General features: G+C 48.2%; 1 protein-coding gene across 2 annotated transcripts in view; it reads right to left on the bottom strand.

Moving 5' to 3' along the window:
- The window catches only part of ASAP3 (ArfGAP with SH3 domain, ankyrin repeat and PH domain 3), a 68,237-nt gene that overhangs the window by 26,146 nt on the left and 19,419 nt on the right, over positions 1-22,672 (bottom strand). For both annotated transcript variants that reach the window (XM_036745486.1, XM_036745485.1), the window contains exons 2-8: positions 14,562-14,634; positions 14,252-14,397; positions 13,159-13,233; positions 8,140-8,189; positions 2,231-2,342; positions 1,405-1,490; positions 884-959 (exon numbers count right to left, since the gene is read on the bottom strand). In XM_036745486.1, coding sequence (XP_036601381.1) covers positions 884-959; positions 1,405-1,490; positions 2,231-2,342; positions 8,140-8,189; positions 13,159-13,233; positions 14,252-14,397; positions 14,562-14,634 — 618 coding nt within the window. The remainder of the gene's footprint in view (positions 1-883; positions 960-1,404; positions 1,491-2,230; positions 2,343-8,139; positions 8,190-13,158; positions 13,234-14,251; positions 14,398-14,561; positions 14,635-22,672) is intronic.

Raw genomic sequence — 22,672 nt, forward strand, 5'->3', positions numbered from 1 at the left:
CTCCCTCCATCCAGCCTTCCCTCCCTCCCTCCATCTTTCCATTTGGATATCTCTTCCTCCATCCTTCCCTCCCTCCCTCTCCCCTCCCTCTCCATTCTTCCATCCATTTCTCTCTTCCTCCTCTCTCTCCCTTCCTCCATCTTTCCTTTCATCCCCCTCTCCCTCCATCTCTTTCCCTCCCTCCCCCATCCATCCTTCCACTCATATATCCCTCCCTCTCCATCCATCCATCCATTCCTCCCTCCCTCCACCCATCCATTCATTTCACCACCATTTTAGCAAGGATCCCAATCATGCTTCACCTAGCTCATGCCCAGACTCTATCTCTATATTCTTCCTCTCTCTACTTGGCCACCATTTTGTCATCTTGGAGCACCCTTCACTCCGATGTCCTCCTCTTCTGCTTGGTGACTCCCACCCCAGGACCCCCATTATAGGAAGGACCACAGTCATGCTTCACCTCACTCACTCCAGACTCCCTCTGCTTCTCCTTCTTTGCCTGCAGTATCACCCCAATTTGAGAACTCTTCTTCCCCCACTCCCTGCTTTCCATGTAAGCAGGGACTGTCTTTTTGTATTTGTATTCTCATCGCTTACAACAATGGCTAGCATACAGCAAGTGCTTAATAAATGCTTGTTGTCTTGCCTTGCCTTGCCTTCCCCCATCAGTGTGTAAGCTTCTTGAGGGTCATGTTTACTGTATTTGAATTTCCAGGACTTAGCACAGTGCTTGGCATCTAGTAGGTGCTTGATAAATGTTCCTTCCTTCCATCCATCCATCCATCCATCCGTCCATCCATCCATCCATCCATCCATCCATCCATCCATCCATCCGTCCATCCACCAAGGTCAGCTGGCCACACTTCCAGGGGCTGTGACTTACCGTATGTACTGAGGCTGCCAATTTCTCTATGAAGGGAGACAGGCTTTGAGCTGCCTTCCAGCCATCTTGGAAAAAGCTAAGGGATTTCAGAGGGCAAAGGAGGGAAGGACGAATAGACAGATAGACGGATGGATGGATGGATGGACAAAATGAAAGACAGAGATCAGAGGGAGAAAAAGGAAGGCAGCTTAGAGCATCATAGAGTACCTAGGGACTTGGGGCCACTTCACCCTGCTCCCTGACTCCACCCAGGGCAGAGACGGAAGGAAAGGGGCCCGGCTTTCCTTATCTAAAGGGAATGTTGGGGGCTGTTAGAGGACACCCCCTCCCCTGGCCTTGCTCCCCGCCCCCATCACCATGGCTGACTAAAGAGATCCAGAACAGATTTACCGGGTCATGACCCAAGCGAGAGGGACTTGAGATCTCCTATGGCCAAGGATCCTGCTGGCCCTGGAGGAGGCCCCAGAGCATGAGGGCCAGATGAGGACAGGGGGGCAAGGGGGGCTTGTCCCAACACCTACTTGTGCTGGGCGTGGAAGAATTTAATGAGGCTCTGCAGGAAGTCAGGACCTTGTTTCATCTGGCTCTCACTGGCTTTTAGCAGGTACTAAGGGAGATGGGGGATGGGGAGAAGAAGTCAGGGAGACATTAGCCAGAACTCTGCTTCCCTCACCTTTGCCCCCTTCCCATCTCTACCCGGCCTGGGTCTAGGACTGGCCAGAGGGGTAGGCCTGAGAGCGAGGGTCACTGGTGGCTGGGAGGGGCAGCAGCTATCTGGAGAGATGGACTAGTGGAAAGACACTGGGGGTGGAATCTTGGCTAACCCCTCCCCCTCCCTGTAGGAACTTCAGTTCCCTCTTCTCTAAAATGAGGATAATAACATTCGTATGACCTACTTTACTGGATTGTTATTATATTTTCTTTTTTTCTAACTTTGCTATTAGGCAGGCACAGATAACCATGTGTTACTATTATCATTCCTGGGGACGAGAGCCTGTAGATGACCCGTTCTAGCACAGAGGCTGGGACCTGGGAACGGCGGGCTTCATGAGGCCACCCTGTCTGCTTCGATCCCGCTCCTGCCTCTGTTAGCCCATCTCCTTGTCCCAGTGCCAGGGAGACACCAACCTTCTCTGGCCCCTTGTCATCTGACACCTAGTGACAGGGACATCCCTACCCAAGGACCTCAGCACCATAGTCTCAGAGCTCAAAGGTAGCTTGGAGGTCAGAGCCCAGCAGAGCTTGGGGCCTGGATCCCAGGCCATCGGCCTCTTCGGCCCACGCCAGGCTCTGAGATGGGCCCTTTGAGGTGCCCAGAGAGCACCCACCAGGCACACACCATCCCACCTCACACATATGCAGCTGGAAGACGCGCCGCTCTCTCTGGGTGTCCTGAGCTGCCTCTCCAGGACCCCCTCCAGGCATTTTGGACCGCTCCTTCTCCTTCTCCAGCCTGGCCCTGGAGACCACACAGAGAGCAAAGCCTGTAAAAGCCCGTCTGCTCTCAGCCCTCATTATCTCTGAGAGCTATCACTGCTTTAGTGATGAACTGAGTGAGGTCAGCAAAACCATACAATGTCAGAGCTGGGGGACCTTAGAACCCAGGATGTCAGAGCTGGGAGGGCCCTTAGAACACAGAATGTCAGAGCGGGGAAGGGCCTTAGAACACAGGATGTCAGAGCTGGGAGGGCCCTTAGAACAGAGGATGTCAGAGCTGAGAGGGCCCTTAGAACACAGAATGTCAGAGCGGGGAGGGGCCTTAGAACACAGGATGTCAGAGCTGGGAGGGCCCTTAGAACACAGAATGTCAGAGCGGGGAGGGGCCTTAGAACACAGAATGTCAGAGCTGGGAGGGCCCTTAGAATACAGGATGTCAGAGCTGTAAAGAACTTTAAAACACAGAATAAGACACCTGAGTTCTAATTCCACCTCTGCCAATTCCTAGCTTAGCTGTGTGACCAAGGGTAAGTCACTTAACCACTCTGAGCCTCAATCTCTTTGCCTGTAGAGAGGGGATAATATCACCCACAAAGACTCCCTTAGCAGAGACAGTGTGAGAATCAAACAATAACTTATATAAAGGACTTTGCAAACCTTAAAGCATTATATGACTGTAACATCATCATCTCCACGTGTTCTTAACCTAGAGTCCAGAAACTTACGTTTTGTTTGTTTGTTTATTTGCTTTTAATCTTGATCATTGTATTTCCACATAATTGGCTTCCTTTGTAATCCTGTGTATTTTGTTCTATGCATTTAAAAACATGATTCCAAGATGGGGTCCCTGGGCTTTCCCACACTGCCCGAGGAGGGGTCCAGGACACACAGAACAGATTAAGAATCCCCAGTCAAATCAGAGTATCTGCTTCATACGTTCATTCCACAAATGAGAAAAAAACCCAGGTCCCCAGAGTGGCTTGTCCAAGATAATAATTGGCATTCATATAGGGCTTATCATACGTTAGCATATTTAAACTTCTAATAATCCCACAACTAAGGTCTTGTTGTTCAGTCATTTCAGTCATGTCTGATTCTTCCTGGCTCCATTTGGAGTTTTCTTGGCAGAGATACTGGAGTGGTTTGCCATTTCCTTCTCCAGCTCACTTTACAGACGAGGAAACAGAGGCAAACAGGTTTAAGTGACTCACCCAAGGTCATCCAGGTAATGTCTAGAGCTGGATTTGAACTCAGGTCTTCCTGACTCCAGACCTGGAGCTCTATCCATTGTAGTACCTACCTGCTCCATGATTACGTTTTACAGGTACTACTATCTCCATTTTACAGACCTGAGGCTCAGAGAGAGCTAGAAACTTGGCCAGAGTCCCCAAACCAGTAAGTCTCAGAGGCATGACTTGAGCCCCAGGCTTCCTAATTCCAAGGACATGCTCTATTCTTGGTGACCCGGTGCCTGCCAAGGCCGGAGGCTGCAGTGCCTGAGCACAGCTGACTTTGTTCCCCTCCGTAGGATCCTAAGCTGAGGAACAAGTAGAGGCCTCTCACTGCAGACAGAAGGGGGACCCTCGAGGGATAGGGACCACACTCCTCACTCTAGACTCCAACAGCCACAGTGAAATTCAGAGACACTGTGGTCTCCCTAGCCTTGGAAAGGTCCCCACCAACATAGAGGATAGGGACTGGCCCTGGGAGGTCACTAGTAAAGGGAACTTGCAGATGAGGACAACCCCTTCTGATAGTGCAGGTTGCCACCTTCCTGGTAACCTATATGTTTAGAGTTTCCTGAAACACTGAGAGGTTCACCCAGGGTCAGAAGTGGGACTTGAACCCAGTTCTTCATGGTTTTTTTTTTTTTCTAAAACAACAACAAAGCCAGACCACCGTACATGACAGACATTCAGAGTTCCTTATACAATCCCCTTCCTTGTTCTTTTTTGCATCTTTTCCCTCCTGATCCTGGCTTCTAGGACTTCAAAACTATGTTCCCTTCACTTCTTCTTGTACTTTCAATCCCCAATTCTTACCTGTTTTAGGGCTCCCTTTGATGTATTCTCTTCCCCCTTTAGAATTAAGGTCCATGAGGGCAGGGACAGTCTTTTGCTTCTATTTGTATTCTTAGTGCTTAGCATGGTGCCTGACACATAAGACCCTAATCTTCCTTCCTTCTTCCCTCCCTTCTTCCATTTCCTCTTTCTTTCTTTCCTCCCTTTATTCCTTCCTTCCTTTCTTCCTCCCTCTTTCCTTTCCTTCCTCCCTCTTTCCTTTCCTTCCTCCCTCTCTTCTTCCCTTCCTTCCTTCTTCCTTCCCTCTTTTCCTTCCTTCTTTCCTCCCTCCCTCCCTTTCTCTCCCTCTCTTCCTCCCCTCTATCTCCCTTCCTTCTTTCCTTCCTTCCTCCTCCCCTTCCACCTTCTCTTCCTTTCCTTTTTGCCTCCCTCCCTCCTTTCCTTCCTTCCCAGACAACCATGTATTTAACTGCTGGGCCTACATTTGTATTTATTGTCTTTCTATCTATTCTGTATGTACTAATTTGTGCACAGATCTCCCCCATTAAAGAACCTAAGCTCCTGGAACATTAGGGATTGTTTCATTCATCATTTCTGTCCCCCTGGCCCCCAGCAAGGCCCTGACACACAGTAGACATTTAAGAAATCCTCACTGACTGACTGGTTCGTTGATGATTGCTAAATTCATGATAGCAAAGACACTTTTTTACAAAGGGGACCCCACCCACAGCAGCCAGGCTGTGAGGCTCCTTTCCCCAACTCTGCTCCTGCTGTCTGAGGTCCAGGATCCGGCCCCACCCTTCTGCTAGTCCTTGGAGCCTGCTACCTCCACCCCCAGCCACCTGTTGCAATCAGTCTCCTTCTTGGAAGCCCAGCATGGTCCCCAAGTGCTCCAGAAACCCCTCCCCCAACTGGAAATGCTCATCCTCAACTCTCAGCTAGCACTCTCTTTGGACTATTTTAATAATCTATTTTAATTTGCATTATAATTAAAGCATAATTGAAGAATATGAGGCTACTGGGGTGTGGTGGATGGAGAGCTCATCTCTGAGGCAGGAAGGACTGAGGTCACATCCCACTTCTCTCTGTGTGTCCCACGTAAGTTTCTAAGACATGTTTCTGATGTCACAGAGGAGGTGCTGACCTGCATTGTAGTGGGATTTTCCTCATCTGGGAGTTCCCTATATCTCTGAAGCCCCAGATCCAGCCCCAATTCCTATCCCTGTAATTATAGTAGAAAGGAGACCAGATTTGGAGCCACAGGACCTAGTGCTGCTACTAAATTAACTGTATGAGCAGAGACAAGCCACCACCCCTCTCTGGACCTCAGTTTCCTCATCTGTAAAAGGAAGGAATCGGACTGTATGATCCCTCAGGCCTCCTCCAGCTTTAACTGCCACGGACGTTGTGTCCACATCTGCTCTTCTCGACTGGATTGCTATAATCCTTGAAGGTTAGGCCAGAGTCTCATTTATTTTTGTCTCCCCCAAGTGCCCATCATAAGGCTTTACACAGATGTGCTTAATAAATGTGTCTGTTAAATTTGACTCTGCATGGTTCCCTCCCCTACGCCCCCAGCTGGCAGCTTCCTTGGGAGACCCTGAGGCCCGGAGAGGGGTGGAGGCCCGTCCCGGAATGACGGGAGCAAATTTACTCCAGAAGCCAGCTGAGAGCCTAGAAACCTCCAGCCACTCAGTCATTATCCCCTTCACCAAAAATGTGTAGAGGATACAGAAATGCCCAGGCCCTGGGCCCTGCACAGTGAAGGCCTCCCAGCACTATGTGTTAATCCATCACTATCTTCCTATGGGCTTCAGGATCCTGAAAGCTAAAATCAGGGGGTTGGACTTTGATCTCTGAGGGTCCTCCCAGCTTGGACATTCTATAGTCTAAAAATGTGGTCTGACATTCTGTGTTCTAAGGGCCCTCCCAGGTCTGACCTTCTCTGTTCTAAGGGCTCTCCCAGCTCTGACATTCTGTGTTCTAAGGACCCTCCCAGCTCTGACATTCTGTGTTCTAAGGGCCTTCCCATCCCTGAACTTCAGTGCTTGGAGATCTGTCCCACCTCTAATATTCTCTGTTCTAGGGTCCTTCCCAGCTCTGACATTCTCAGTTCTAAGGGCCCTCCCAGCTCTGACAATTCATGTTCCAAGGGCCCTCCCAGCTCTCACATTCTCTGTTCTAAGGGCCCTCCCAGCCCTGACAGCCTGGGTTCTAAGGGCCCTCCCAGATCTGACATCCTGGGTTCTAAGGGCCCTCCCAGCCCTGACATCCTCGGTTCTAAGGGCCCTCCCAGCTCTGAACTTCTCTGTTCTAAAGGCTCTCCCAGCTCTGACATTCTGTGTTCTAAGGGTCTTCCCATCCCTGAACTTCAGTGCTTTGAGATCTGTCCTACCTCCAATATTCTCTGTTCTAGGGTCCTTCCCAGTTCTGATATTCTCAGTTCTAAGGGCCCTCCCAGCTCTGACAATTCATGTTCCAAGGGCCCTCCAAGCTCAGACATTCTGTGCTCTAAGGGCCCTCCCAGCTCTGACATCCTGTGTTCTAAGGGCTCTCCCAGCTCTGACATTCTGTGTTCTAAGGTCCTTCCCATCCCTGAACTTCAGTGCTTGGAGATCTGTCCCACCTCTAATATTCTCTGTTCTAGGGTCCTTCCCAACTTTGACATTCTCAGTTCTAAGGACCCTCCCAGCTCTGACAATTCATGTTCCAATGGCCCTCCCAGCTCTGACATCCTGGGTTCTAAGGGCCCTCTCAGCTCTGACATCCTGGGTTCTAAGGGCCCTCCCAGCTCTGGCATACTTGTTCTCATCATTGTCACCATCATCACTACTATCACACTACGTGCCAGGCACTGTGCTAATCACTTTACAAATATTATTTCATTGGCTCAGAGGATCATTCCTGTTGAGTCAGAAGGGACCTTAGAGGTCATCCAGTCCATTTTACAGATGAGGAAACTTTGATCCAGAGAAGGCGTCTTGCCTAAAATCACACAGGCAGAAGTGACAAAAGGAGGATTTGAACCCAGGTCCTCTGACCCCAAAGCCTGTACTCTCACCACTGTATACACTACCAATAGGCTCTAGGTTTCCTCATCTGTAAAATGAGGGGACTGGCATAGTGGGCCTCCGGATGGCGTCTAGCTCTTGTGATCTCTGTGTGCCTAGGACTTCCCATGAACAAGACCCCGGCCTAGAACTCTCTCTCTTGGCTGCAGGACAGCCCTGGGATGTGCACACTAGGGGAGCCCAGGTATGCACCAAGGCCCTGGAATGGTCCAGGGACTATGACCTGGGCTCTGAACCAAATACAGGGAAGATACAGGAGGCCACACCAGCATTTCCGCCTCCCTTTTATTGGCTGAGCCCACGTTCGGCATTGGATGTCTCTGCCAGGCTGTGCCCTGCTTTTCTTCCTCAGAAAAGGAAAGGACATGTGGCCTTGCAAGCTCACTCAGCTCTTACAATCAGGAAGTTTGCTTGTTACTTTTAAAAATCTTTGACCTAAGTCCCTCCTGCTACAACAGGAGTCCTCTCTAGATCCAGGAGCCTCAGCAGAGTGGCAAGGGAGAGGGGAGGCTGCGTGACGTGGTAGAAGAGTCCTGGAATCAAGCCCTTGCCAAACTCTCTAAGCCTTGGTCTCCCCATCTGTAAGACTGGGATAACTAATGCCCCAGTGGCGGTGTGAGGGATGCACTTATTAACCTCAAAGGAAGGTTACCATTATGATTATTACTGCTCTGATGAAGAAGGCAGCAGATTCTTGGGGCAGCCTATCTCCCCAGAGAACACTTACATTTTGGCTTCATAGTCTTTCCACGCCTTCTCCACCTGCTTCCTGGAATCCTGTGATTCAAGGAAAAGAGGATCAGAAAGGGGCTCAGTCAAGGACCCCAACACAACTCACGCCTCTCTGTGGCTTTATGGGATTGTCCCCATGCCTTGCTCCCTTGGGCCTGACTGAGACTCGACCCTCCATACTCCTGGAGACTGACTTCATCCCTCCACTCTGACCAAGGTCCCTTCCTAATCCTTCCCTCAAATAAAGCCCATCCCTCCACTCTACCCACCAGCTCCCCACCATGCCTGGAATGCTCTTGCTCCTCATCTCCACCTCTCCTGGCTTCCTTCAAGTCCTAGCTAAAATCCAGCCTTCTACAGGAACAGCCTTAATGTTACTGCCTTGGCTTGGTTGATCAATTATCTCCAATTTATCCTGTATGTAACTGGTTTGCATGTAGTTGCTTGCACGTTGTCTCCTCCGTTAGACTCTGAGCTCCCCGAGGGCAGAACTATCTTTTGTCTTTCTTTGCATCCCAAGTGCTTAGCACAGTGCCTGGCACAGAGTAGGCACTTAATAAGTGTTTATTGACTGACTGATTGATCATGCCATCCTCCCCAATCTTGACCCTGTGGCCCCTCAAATCTGCTTTTTCCCTCCATCCAGATCTGTGCACTCATTCTCCTAGTCCTGACCTTGATGCCCATAAAAGCTGTCCCTCCAACTGACACCATTCTGGTCTTTTTTTGTTTTTGTTTTTGTTTTTTGGGTGGGAGTTTGAGGGGAGAAGGGAAGACAATTGGGGTTAAGTGACTTGCCTAAGGTCACACAGCTAGTAAGTGTGTCAAGTGTCTCCATTCTGAACTAGTCCTTCCCATCAACTTGGTCTTGCTCCTGCCTTTACTCTTGGTAGACCCAGACCTCTGCAACCCTTGCCCCCATCTTGCCTATTATAGTCTAAGCTTTGCCATCTTCCTATATAAGGAAACAGAATCATGGGATCATTAGGTATAAGAGCTAGAAGGAACCTTAGAACACAGGATGTCTGAACTGGGCAAGACCTACAGTATAGAATATCAGAAGGGACCTTAGAACCCAGAATGTCCGAGCTGGGAGGGCCCTTAGAACCCAGGATGTCAGAGCTGGGAGGGCCCTTAGAACCCAGAATGTCAGAGCTGGGAGGGCCCTTAGAACACAGGATGTCAGAGCTGGGAGGGCCCTTAGAACCCAGAATGTCAGAGCTGGGAGGTCCCTTAGAACACAGAATGTCAGAGCAAAGAGGACCCTTAGAATATAAAATGTCTAGAGCTTCAGATGACCTTCCCACACAGAATGTCAGAGCTGGAAGAGATCTTGGGAGAATGGTTCCTGATCTGGGGACTGTAAACTTTAAAAAAAATCTTCATAACTGTATTCCAATATAATCAGTTTCCCTTGCAATCCTATGTATTTTGTTTTACACTCTTACAAACATTAATCTGAGAAGGGTCTATAGCCTTCACCAGACCGCTGGCAAGGGGGGAATGTGCCCATGACCAGCAGTGTAGTAGCACCAGTTCAAATCAGCTTACAAGAGCAAACCGTTAAATTTTCAAAGTGAGCATTTAAACCTTGGAAATGGCCAGAGCTTGATGAAAGCAGGTGGCAGAGCCTGGGAGCTGCCCCTCTATACACAAGCACAATGGGTGCCTGATTAATGAGCTAGGTGAGGTCTGTCCCTGTGGATACCCCAGTTGTACCCTCAGGCAGATCTGACCTGGAGTGGGCAGGATGGAGTGAGAAGCTGCCAGGCCCTGCCAAAGAGAAGTGGCTTGAGATTCAGGAGACATCCTTGCTAGGCCTCGTGACCTGGAATGAGTAGCTTTCCTGCCCTGGGCCTCAGTTTCCCCCTCTGTACAAGGAGAATAATCATCACAGGATCATAGGTTTTAGGACTGGAAATGGACTGAGTGATTAGCTAATCTAAACCTCTCCTTTTACGGATGAGGTAACTGAGGCCCAGAAAGGTCAAATATTTTGACCTCACCCAGGACCAGAGTCCTTACCCTGCTTGACTGGATGGGCCTATGGAAAGGGAAATGATCTGTAAAGTGTAGAGTACCACTAAGGTATCAGCTCATCCCTGAGAGGTGAAAAGGGAGTTGTTTTTAGAGCCTGACACATTAGCACCTCCTGCAATGGGCCAGCACCCAGGTAAGCATCAATACACCTGGATCTGAGCTGAGGGTGGATGGGGACCGGGAGAGGAGGCTTGCTTACGTACTGTTGGAGCAAGAAGGGACCTTACAGATTATCTAAGTATGACCTCCTCAGTTTACAGAGTGGGCAAACTGACTCCCAGAGAAGGTAAGTACCCTGTTCAAACTTATCCATTCTTACCAGAACCTGAACCCTAGGGTGTCCAATTCCAAACCAGGTGGCTCCACTTTTCATAATTCCACCACTTTTAAAATCCCAGGCCTGTTCGTCTAGCGTTGATCCAAAGGGCTCAACTGGTACCTTAGTGTTGTATCAAACTACTTGATTTATGGATGGAGAATCTGAGATATTAAGTGGCCTGGCTGGGGCAGGGTGGAGGGAGGGAGCCAGGGAGGGGTCTCAAGTGGCCTGGGGTCTCTACCCTGACCTAAGAGAGAACCTGGGCTTGAATCCCAAGTCACTTAACTCAAAGACTCAGTTTCCTCTCCTGTAAAATGAGTCGGTTGGATCATGAGGTCAAAGACTTAAAAATGGAGGAGAAGGCACGGGGTTATCTAGTCCATTTCTCTCAAAGCAAAACAGGGAATAAGTAATAAAGAGAAAATTTGAACCTAGAGCATCTAAATTTAAAATCAGAGATCCTCCGGCTATCTCACAACCATCTTAGCAGGTGAGCAGAAAGGCCTTGGACTCTATCTGAGGCTCTAAATGACTCCCAGGCTTAAATTCACTGGGGCTACTTCAGCCTCTGATGAGGGTGTGAGGTCCTTCCCAGGTCCTCCAGTCCACTCCTTGCACTGCTGAGGCAGGGCCAAGCCCAGGAGCCCAAAGGTAAGGCCCTCCCCACCCCCAATTCTCCCTCATCCTCAACCCCACCCACTTCAAAGAAAGCTGCCTGTCTGGTTTGGGCTGTTACCACTGACTGGGAAAAGGCAGCCCCAGAGCTGGGAGTAAGCCCTTGGGCAGACAAACAGAACACACCTCTAGGGCTGTCAGGAGAACCCCTTACCAGTAAGCTTTCTCTCTGGGGGGCCTCAGTCTCCACCCTCTAAGGCTGCCCTCCCCCTTCAGCCTAGTCACATAGGAGGAACTTCAGTGGCCACCTGGCTGATGATGGGGCTGGGAAAGCCCTTCCCACAGTGTCCAGGCCCTACTTTCGCCTCCCAGTTCCTCCCTCTTCCTCTCTACTAACACTGCATGTTTCACACAGTCACGGAATGTGCAGGAAGACCCTAGAGTGCAGAACTTCAGCTTAGCTCTTCTCAGCAATACAATGATCCAAGACAATTCTGCAGGGCTTGTGATGAAAGGTGCTGTCCAGCTCCAAAGAAGAGACTGCGAGAGGCTGAATGCAGAGCAAAGATACTTTTTCTTTACTTTATTTTTCTTGTTTTTTGTTTTGTGTGTGCTTACTTTCACAGAATGGCTTACATGGAAATGTGTTTTATATGAGTACACATGTATAACCTAAGTCAAACTGCTTGCCTTCTCAACTGCAGGGTGGGGAGAGAATTTGGAACTCAAAATTTGAAAAAAAAAAACTTTTTACATGTAATTGAGGGAAAATATTAAATAAAAAAAAAGAAACAAAAATAGCTCTCTTCTTGCTGGCAAAAACAAAGAACAAAGAACGTCAGAGCTGGGAAAGACTTTAGAACACAGGACATCAGAAGTGGGAGGGCCCTTAGAACACAGGATGTCAGAGCTGGGAGGGCCCTTAGGACACAGGATGTCAGAGCTGGGAGGGACCTTAGAACACAGGATGTCAGAGCTGGGAGCGACCTTAGAACACAGGATGTCAGAGCTGGGAGGGCCCTTAGGACACAGGATGTCAGAGCTGGGAGGGACCTTAGGACACAGGATGTCAGAGCTGGGAGGGCCCTTGGAACACAGAATGTCAGAGCTGAGAGGGCCCTTAGAACAGAAAATGTCAGAGCTGCAAAGGCCCTTAGGACACAAGACGTCAGAGCAGGAAGGGTCCTTAGAACGCAGGATGTCAGAGCTGGGAGGGACCCTTAGAACACAGGATGTCAGAGCTGGGAGGGCCCTTGGAACACAGAATGTCAGAGCTGGGAGGGCCCTTAGGACACAGGATGTCAGAGCTGGGAGGGACCTTAGGACACAAGACGTCAGAGCAGGAAGGGTCCTTAGAACGCAGGATGTCAGAGCTGGGAGGGACCCTTAGAACACAGGATGTCAGAGCTGGGAGGGCCCTTGGAACACAGGATGTCAGAGCTGGGAGGGACCTTAGAACACAGGATGTCAGAGCTGGGAGGGACCTTAGAACACAGGATGCCAGAGCTGGGAGGGCCCTTAGAGACCATCTAGTCTAACTTCCCCATTTTGCAAATGAGAAAACTGAGGCCCAGAAATGAGGAAAGCCTTGCCCCAAGTTGCACAGCTGATTGGAGCTGGACCCAGTCCAGTGTTCTTTCCATTCCATTCCCCACCTTTCTCTCTGCTCTCCACACTCCTCTCTTTTTCTGCCAGGTCAGTCCTGTCACCCCTCTCTCACCACTTCCTACTCTCTTAGTCTCAGGGGAGCCGTCAGTCGCCCATTCCCTCCTGGTGTCTTCTTGTAGCAGTTTTACCTCCATCAAAATGGGAAAAGAGTTCCTCTGAAAGTTACTTTCTCATTAGACTTAATGGAGTCAAGAGTGTCTTTCAAGGACTAAACTTGCCTTAGATGGTCTTAAAATTGCCCCTATACTTTTCCTAAGAGGTGATTTGAGGTGCCGTGGTGACCTCTTTCTAGAAGCCCTTGCCCTGGACCTAAGGAGAGCCCAACCAGCTGCAAAGGGTCATGGATCTCTTTTCTCCCTCCCCCAAACTCACCTGTCGGCCATCCCTCAGCTGTCCCTTTAGCAGGCTGTCCAGGGGGAAAGAGACAATGTTATTCAGGTTCTGCACCTGGAAGAAATAGAGAAGGAGGATCCATATAATTATGGATTTAGAAGGACCTAGTCCATTTAATAGAAGGAGAAACACAAAACTTAGAAATCACACAGAACGAGAAACCACACAACTTAGCCCCGAGTCCTCCCATCACGGGGTGATGTCCCGTGTGCAGAAAAGGAAGGCCATGTCCTAATCTTGTTACTCACACTTCCAGATTCGTGGCTATGGTTGAAACATTTCCTGTCTCTAAGCTTCAGCTTTCTCACTTGTCATGAGACTTTCACTACATCCCTCATGAGGTCACAGTATGAAAAGGACTTTATAAACCTCTGTTGTGTCATGATGGGAGGGGGCCAGGTTCTAATTCAGCTCTGCTACTTACTGTTTGAGGGATCTTCCCCTCCCAGGGCCAGTTTCCTATCTGGAAAAGGGCTTGCTCCAATAACAATCATGGTGTTCATTTACTTTTGTATGTACGTACACATAAATATGTGTATCCTACATATGCACCATTTACATGATGCTTTGAGGTTTGCCAAACACTTTATATGTGTGGATCCCTCTTGAGCCTCTCAACAACCTGGGTGATAAAACTATCCACTTTGTACAGGTAAGGAAACTGAGGCTGAGAGAGGAAGTCCTGGGTTCAAATCTCTTCTGAGATACTTACTAGCTACATGACCCTAGCTAAGTCCCTTATCTTCATAGAGAATTTTCTTGGGGTCACATAGCTAGTCTCAATTTCCTTCTCTGTAAAGGGGTTGGACTATGTTCTCTAATGACTCTCCAACTCTAACTCTATGATCTTGCGACTTGTTCAGGGTCACAGAAAGTAAGCATGTGAGGAAGGATTTGAACTCAGGTCTTCCTGGCTACAGGCCAGCACCCTATTCACCACCTGGATGACACTGGATCTTAAAGCTAGACATTCTTTGAGCGTTAACGCTCTCCTCTAGCTCAGCTAGACCTCGAGGTCCTGAGGAGAGCAAGCGAGCAGGGCAGCAGGCCAGTCTATCTCCTCCATTCTTACCAGGTTTTTGAAGAGGGCAGCCACCTCACGGGTGAACACAGCCAAGTTCAGGAAGCCTGTGGACAACTCATGGTTGTTCTGTGAGAGGTGGCTGTTACCGAAAGTCTCCAGGGCCTCGCTGTACTGTTCCTCATTCTCCACATGGGCTGGGGAGGGAAGTCCAAGGGTTAGCTGTCACTGTTAGGAAGGGGGTGTTGTTCTACTAAGTTAGCTGGGGGTTGGAGAGTGGGAAGGAGCAAGGAGGGCTTCTGGTTGCCACCATCACCACCACCACCACTACCCCGGCCACTGAAGCTGCCCCTTCACTCACCAAGGCCAGAGCTATGAATAGTCCGGACTGATTTCTTTATTCGCTGCAAAATGGCCTGGTCCCCTTCAAGGGTCTAGGAAGTAAAGAAAGAGGTTCTGAAAGAGACCAATAGAGCAGGGGTCCTTTCTTTCAAAACTAGGGCCCAGGTCCCCTGATAGGGACACACAGACACCACAGACCTCCTCGACCCAGAGGACAAGAGCCCTTTTCCCCCCCTCATAGAATCACAGGATTTCAGAGCTGGAAGAAAACTCAGGAAGCATTTGATCCAAACTTAACTTAAAAGAAATCCTCTTCACAATATAGCAACAAGAGGTCATATAGTTTCCATTTGAACACCACTAGTGATGGGGGCTCGCTATGTTTCCATGCAGCTCATTATACTCCTCCTGAGCCTATGGAGGTGACGAATGCTTTCCATCCAGTACAGAACAATACCAAAAGCACATATTAAGTGCCTAGTGTATAAAGAGCCCTATACTTGTCACTGGGAAAAATAGATGAGACAAAATAAAATCCCTGTTTTCTAGCATCTTATAGTCAAGTATATAGGCTAAGACACCCACACAGATCACTAAATCAGGTAATATTTTTTTCTTTATTTAGCATTTTATCTTCCCCCAGTTACATGTAAAAACAATTTTAACATTCCTTTTTAAAACTTTGAGTTCCAAATTCCGTCTTGCCCCCCACCCCGCATTGAGGAGGCAAGCAATTTAATATAGGTTATACATGTGTAGTCATATGAAACATATCCACAATAGTCATGCTGTGAATAAATCAGGCAATATTAAACTATAATATCTCCACACAGGAGACCACAGACCCTCCACTCAGGGCTATGCTGGAGCCAGCTTGAGAGCTGATTGTTAAATTTTCAATGTATTTTCACCCTGGAAACAGCAAACACTACAATCTGAGCTTGATTAATATTATTTTGTCAATTGTCTATACTTGGTAAGTAATGTAGAAAATGTCAATAATGCAGATTAAATTTAAAAGTGTGTCATGAGCATATTCTTTATTCCAGAAACCCAGATAATAACTATTTACCAGAGCACCTGGCCCCCACTCCACCTGAGACCATAGAGGACTAGATCTTCCCTTTTCCTGTTCAGGGATGGATGTTACTACTACTTCCTTGACTTTGGGCAGGTTACTTCACTTCCCCCTCCATTTCCTCATCACTGAAATGAAGGGGATGGCCTAGCTGGCTGCAGAGGAAGCTCTAGGTATGCAATCTTATGATACCATGTAAAATTTGGGTATTTGCCCATATGTAACAAAATGACAAAAACCAGACGTCCCTGAAAGTCTTGGTCGGGCGAGTACAGGAGAGCAGGTGCCATCTAGATATCCATGTCCATGGACTGATCACAGTGGGGAGATCCCTCCTTTCTAGCCCTCTGTGGGAGCCTAAGGTGGGAATCACGAGGACAGAGATTGGTAGATGCAAAGCCCAATCTACTTTGAATGGATGACAAACAAGGACACGGTAACCTGGAGAAAGATGGGAAGAGGGATCTCCATAAGGTAGATGAGTGAGAAGCTGCCCTTTATAGACGGGAACTCTACCCAGATGATTTCAGTTCTACTGTGGTGTTTGGAGACATGTTTAAAGCTCTTTCCCAGTTGTGCTTCAGAAGAAGCCAGTCTCAGATATAATCATAAAATGTCAGAGCTGGGGGAGACCTCTCAGAAAATAAAGGTTCAATTGTAGAAAGTAACAGCAATATTTTAAGGATGACCAACTGTGAAAGACTTGGCTACTCCGATCAAGACAATGATCCAAGATAATTCCAAAGGACCCATGATGAAAAATATTCTCCACTTCTAGAGGGAGAACTGAAAAACTTTGAGTGCAAATTAAAGAATAATTTTTTAAAAATTTTCTTTATTTTTCTTGGGGTTTTTTGTGTTTTTTTCAACATAGCTAATGTATAAATATGTTTTGCATGATTTCACATGTATAACTGATATCATATTGCTTGCCTTCTTAAAGGGTAGGGAAGGAGAGGGAGGGAGGAAAGGACACAATATAGAGCTCAAAATGTTAAAAAAAATGGATGTTAAAAATTTCTCTACCTGTAATTAGGTAATAACAAAATGAATAAAAATATATTTAAAAAAAGAAAATGAAGGTTCACAGGATTAAAGATCTAGAGCTGGAAGAAACCTAAGTGCAATCCCCTCATTTGACAGAAGAGGAAACTGAGGCCCAGGAAGATTTAATAACTTGTCTAAAATCACACAGCTAGTAAATATCTGAGGAGGGATTTGAATCCAGGTCCTTTGACTCCAGCACCAGTATTTTTCCATATCTCTGGTTTCCTTCCAGACTCAGCTCAACTACCACCTCCTACATGAAGTGTTTGTTGATTCTCACATCTACTCATGCCTGCCCTCCTCCAAACACTTCGAATGTGTATTTTACATAGTCTGTATTTACTTGTATCTGTGTTCTCCTACAGTTAGACTGGAAGTTCCTTGAGGACAAGACTACTGCTCTTTGCGTTTATATCTTTTTGTATTTGTATGTAGCAGTGTCTGCTACATTGTAGCTGCTTAATGTTTGTTTACTGATTGATTAATATCACACTTCCCACTCTGATGTAAAAGCTGGGAACGTTTTTAGAAAAGAGAACATTAGATTTGGAAAGGTCCTTAGAACACAGTGTCAGGGCTATTAAGAAGGCCATTAGAACCTCAGTTTCCCTATCTGTCAGGGCTGGGAGGGCCCTTAGAACCCAGAATGTCAGGGCTGGGAGGGCCCTTAGAACACAGGATGTCAGAGCTGGGAGGGCCCTTAGAACACAATATTAGAATAAAGAGAGTTAGAAAACCTTAAAACCTAGGAAAGGACTCAAGAACACATTGACATAGAGACAAAGATCAGACAGGGAAGAGGACTGTCCAAAGTCCCAGAGTGAACTAGCTGCAGAGCCCTGCCAGTCTTGACTCCCCATGCAGAGCTCTGGTGACTCCTTGGAAGGCTGCCAGGAAAGGGAGAAGGAGCTCTTAATGACAAGTACGTGCCCCAAGGAGGCTGCTCTGCCCAGAGCCTAGAAATAGGCCAGTGGATGGGAAAGAATGTGTAGGTCAGTATGTCCCCACTCCATCTGTCTTTATGCCCCATGGGAAGAATGACCACATGACCCCCTCAGTTGCTCTTCTCAGAGGGGCGGGGGTTTGCCCTAACAGTGCCTTTTGGGCAGCCTCCCTCCGTTAGGCCTCAGGCTGCATTCCTGCCCTGGGCACTGCCTCTCCTGGGGCTCCCCCCCACCCCTTCCCCACCTTTGAGCCCTGCAGGAGAGAGTCGCTGGGTATCTTCCAGCTGCCTTGTGACCACAGAGTCACAGACAGCCATCAGAAAGTGACAATCAGAGAGCTGGGGAGCATGGCTTGGTCTGGTGGAAAGAACACAGACCTGGGAGTTGGGGAACCTGAGCTAGAGTCTCTAGAGATTCTACCCTGAATACCCACAGGACCTCAGACAAACCACTTAAGCCACTATGCAATCTGGTGAACATTTATTAAGAGCGAGGGCACTGTGCTAAGCAGTGGGGATACAAAAAAAAAAAAGAAAAAGAGGCAAACGACTATGGGCCTCAGTTTCCCTATCTGTAAAATAAGAGAAACTGGAAGACATTATAAGTTCTCTTCTAGTTCTAAATCTTACGATTTTATGATTATGAACGGATACCAAGATTTTGGAAGGCCCTGGATGATGGAGATGAGGGCATGCCCTCAGTGCACAGCCCTTAGGTATTCCCAAGGGAAAAGCTATATGAGGAATTGCTTTAAATGGCATAGGACAGTGGATTTGGAGTCAGAGGACCCGGGTTCAAATCCTGACTGTGCCATTTACTACCTGTGTGACCTTGCAAGAATCACTTAATCTTGCTAGGCTTTGGTTTCCTTATCTGTAAAATGGGTTTGGATTAGATGACCTTGAAGATTCCTTTTAGCTCCAGATCTATGATCCCGACTAGGAGTATCTGCAATTTTTTAAAAGAAGAGGCCTGAAGAGCCAAGGCTTTAACTTAATCAAAACAGTAGATAGCTATATTTGATAGCAAGCTTTATGGTTCATAAAGTACTTTTCCTCATAATGACTCTATAAGGTAGGTGGTGCAGGTACTGTTATCCCCACTTACAGTTACAAAAACTGAGGTTCAGAGAGGTATAATAGCTTTCCTGAGATCACACAGCTAGTCAGTGGCACCCCTGGAACTCAAACCTAGGTCTTCTGACTCTAAACCTAGGTTTCTTTCTCCTGTGTCATTCTGCATATCCAAAGAATGAATATCTAATGGTAGAATTTCAGGCAACATCACAGGCTAGCAGGACAAAGTCTTGGTTAATAATAACTGACATTTTACAAGGTATATCAAGTCTGCAAAGCACTTATGGGAGCCTCATGACAGCCCCATGAGGGAGGCACCACAGGAATTCCTCATTCTGTAGATAGGGAAAACTGAGGCTCAGACATAGGATTTGAACCCAGGTCTTCCAGACTTCAAGCTCAGAAGGCAACAGGAAGCTTGTGGGTCCAGCTCAGAGCATGCACCTAACTGCCAAGGCCCCAGGCCTGGAAGGCCTGGTGGAAGGAGACTCAGCAAACATCAGCTTCAGCTACAGGGGCCATTTCTGCATAGGGGCTGTAGGGATGTGGCGGCTGTTCTCAGGACCACTCAGAACAGCGTCCATCAGCTCACTGCTCCCCCTCCCCCAGTGCGGCCTAAGGAGTGAGTGAATCTCTTTCTGTGGGGATCCTTGCTCAGGTACCCAGGCTTCCTGCTTTAAGAAGGGGCAGGAGAGGGGCCATCTCTGGGACAAGATTTTATTTGTCTTACTCAAACTTTGAAGAGAGAGGTGGCCACTGTCTCTAGTGCTTAATTAATGTTTGGTGAATTGAACTGAATTGAATGTCATTGTCAAAGAGGCCTTAGAACATTATCATCATCATCATCATAGAATGTCAGGACTGGGAGGGGTCTTAGAACTCAGAATACCAGAGCCGGGAGGGGCCTTAGATCACAGGATGTCAGAGCCGGGAGGGCCCTTAGAACACAGGATGTCAGAACTGGGAGGGGCCTTAGAACACAGGATGTCAGAGCTGGGAGTGCCCTTAGAACACAAAGTGTCAGAGCTGGGAGGGGCCTTAGAACTCAGAATATCAGAGCTGGGAGGGGCCTTAGAACCTAGAATGTCAGAGCTGGGAGGGCCCTTAGATCACAGGATGTCAGAGCTGGGAGGGGCCTTAGATCACAGGATGTCAGAGCTGGGAGGGGCCTTAGATCACAGGATGTCAGAGCTGGGAGGGCCCTTAGAACACAGGATGTCAGAGCTGGTAGGGGCCTTAGAACTCAGAATATCAGAGCTGGGAGGGGCCTTAGAACCTAGAATGTCAGAGCTGGGAGGGCCCTTAGATCACAGGATGTCAGAACTGGGAGGGGCCTTAGAACACAGGATGTCGGAGCTGGGAGGGCCCTTAGATCACAGGATGTCAGAGCTGGGAGGGCCCTTAGATCACAGGATGTCAGAGCTGGGAGGGCCCTTAGAACACAAAATTTCAGAATCAGGAGGAACACTGGTATGTTAAAACTAGAAGAAACATTAAACCTTAGAATGTTGAGAAACCTCAGAACATGATGTGGAAAGAGCCCTCGAACGTAGAGTCGGTATCATAGAAGGTGCTCTAGAACAGACCACACCTATGCAAGAATCCCCTCTTCTGCTGTCTTAAATCAGGAGTCCCAAGTTCAAATTCCAATTTTGAGCCCTTACTCTGTGACCTTGGGCCATTCACTTTAGGCCCAAGTTTTCTCATCTGCCAATCGAAGATCACAATATTTTCATGAGTTCCCCCACAGGACTGGTGCAGAGAAAGCGCTTTGCAAACCCTCACGTGCCATCTAGGTTTGAACTGGAGAAATGTTAGTGGGCAGGGCCTTTAGCAGCATACTCCTTTACAGAGAAGAAAATGGATTGGTGGCTAGTTGGGGCAGGGCAAGCCAGCCTTCTGGCTCCTGGACCTTTCCCTACACGGCCCAGTTTGGGTTGGCCCTTCCAGACAATGAAGTCATCCCTGTTAAAATAAAATCAATATATTTTGTTTTATATCAAATTCATTTATAAACCTATCCCTTTCTCCTCCTTTGCCTAGTGAGACATTCCTTGCAATAATTTTTTTAAAGAGAAAAAAGCAACTCAGGAAAACCAACACATCAACCAATTTTGACAATAGATGCCATGCTGCACACCTGTAGTCCCCCACCTCTCCAAAGAAGGGAGGGAAGTATCTTTCCTCGTCTCTCTAGGAATGAGAAGCCTAGAGTATCGGGTCAGAGAGAGGCCTTTCCAGCCTCTGACACCATCTGGCTGTGTGACTGTGGCCAAGTGACTCAACCTTTGGAGCCTCGGCCAACTTGCTAACACTAATGGGCACCTGGGGGTGAAGGGGCTAGAGCCCTGGTACAGGAATAGTTCAAATTTGGCCTCGGATCTTATTAGCTTAGACAAATTAGCTGTGTGACCTTGGACAAATCACTTAAACCATTTGCCTCAGTTTCCTCAAGTGTCAAATGGGATAATATCATCTACCTCTTGGGGTTGTTGGTAGGATAAAAATGGCCTGTGTGTTAAGTGTCTGGAACGCAGTAAGCATTATATAAATGCTAGCTGCTATTATGATTATTACAGCAATGATGATGGTGGTGGTGGTGGTGGTGTGGTGTGCCAACCTGAATTGGTAGAGAGAGTTTTTTCATCTGGGAGTTCTGTATGCCAGTGAAACCCCAGATCCAGACCCAAGCCCTCCTCTGGGAATGCAGTGTAATCTTGAACCATTCGATTCATTTCTGGTATTTTTCTTCTCCTCGGCCCACCCACCCTCCGTGGCCCATGGTAAGAGGGGAGCTCTGCAGGCTCCTTTGTGGGTGGCCAAGGCAGGAGAAGGTGGGGAGTGGGGAATGCACAACCTTCCACCCTAATGACTTGGCAGCCTTCACCAAGCCAAGCCAGGCCAGGCCCATCATCTGCTCACTCCCCATCAGGAGAAAAGTGTAGATAATGGCTCCAAAGAAATCCTTCCCAATCCAACCTTTCCTTCTCAGGAGCCAAAGTGCCCCTTCCACCAATGAGGGAAGAGGACCCTCTTGCCCAGAGTTGCCTCTTCTCTTAGGGGAGTCAAGGGGGGAAAATGAGGGAAGGGGCTGAACTTAGGTGATTCTAGCAAACAATTCCCTTTGGGGGCAAGACCTACCTTGAGGGGCTACAGGAGACAGCAGGTAAAGGAGAGCTGTGGCCTCACCAAGGAGGCTGGCACTAAAAGCAGGGAAGGGATTAGAGTGGAGGGCATGGGGAGCTTCCTAGGGACAGACAGTGGGCAAGGAGGTGGCCTCAGGGCTGACCAGCTTAGGATGGGAATCTGAATAGACTCCTCTCTACTGAAGCAACTTACATTCTAAATTAAATGGTTAAGTGGTAGGGTTTTATTTCTTTTTAACATTTACTTAGGGGCTCTGAAATAGCATTTTTATATCCTTTCTCAGGGTCAGAAAATCCAGTTCCTCACCCAAGGTTCCCTAGCTCTGACCTGTGTTCTGAGGGCCTGGTAGCTCTGACCTGTGTTCTAGGGGCCTCCCAGCTCTGCCATTCTGTGCTCTAAGGGCCCTCCCAGCTCTGCCATTCTGTGTTCTAAGGCCCCTCCAAGCTCTGACATTCTATCTTCTAAGGGTCATCCCAGTGTTGACATGCTACAGTCTAAGGCATCCTCTGGTTCCAGGTATCTTCCTAGCCATATCAAGTTTCTAACAGTCCTCACAAAAATCTAACTTCTGCACAAAGGCAGAAACAGCAAAAACAGCAAAACCAGCAGAAGTTTTTAGGAACAGCCAAATAGTTTTCGTTTGGATGTATTTCCCCTTCCTCCCCCTGATGGAGGCAGAGAAGGCAGGGCCCCAAAAGCTGCTTGGTTTCGAGGGAAACTCAGAACCTTCCCGCAGGGCCCCCACTCCCCCACCCAAAGCCCGCCCACCCGGCTGGAGCTCAGAAGGCTGCATTCTCTTCGAGCCAGGACCCCACCCAGCATCCTGGCTGCAGCTTCC

The sequence above is a fragment of the Trichosurus vulpecula genome, chromosome 2 (genome assembly GCF_011100635.1).
Source record: "Trichosurus vulpecula isolate mTriVul1 chromosome 2, mTriVul1.pri, whole genome shotgun sequence".
NCBI classification, from domain to species: domain Eukaryota; kingdom Metazoa; phylum Chordata; class Mammalia; order Diprotodontia; family Phalangeridae; genus Trichosurus; species Trichosurus vulpecula.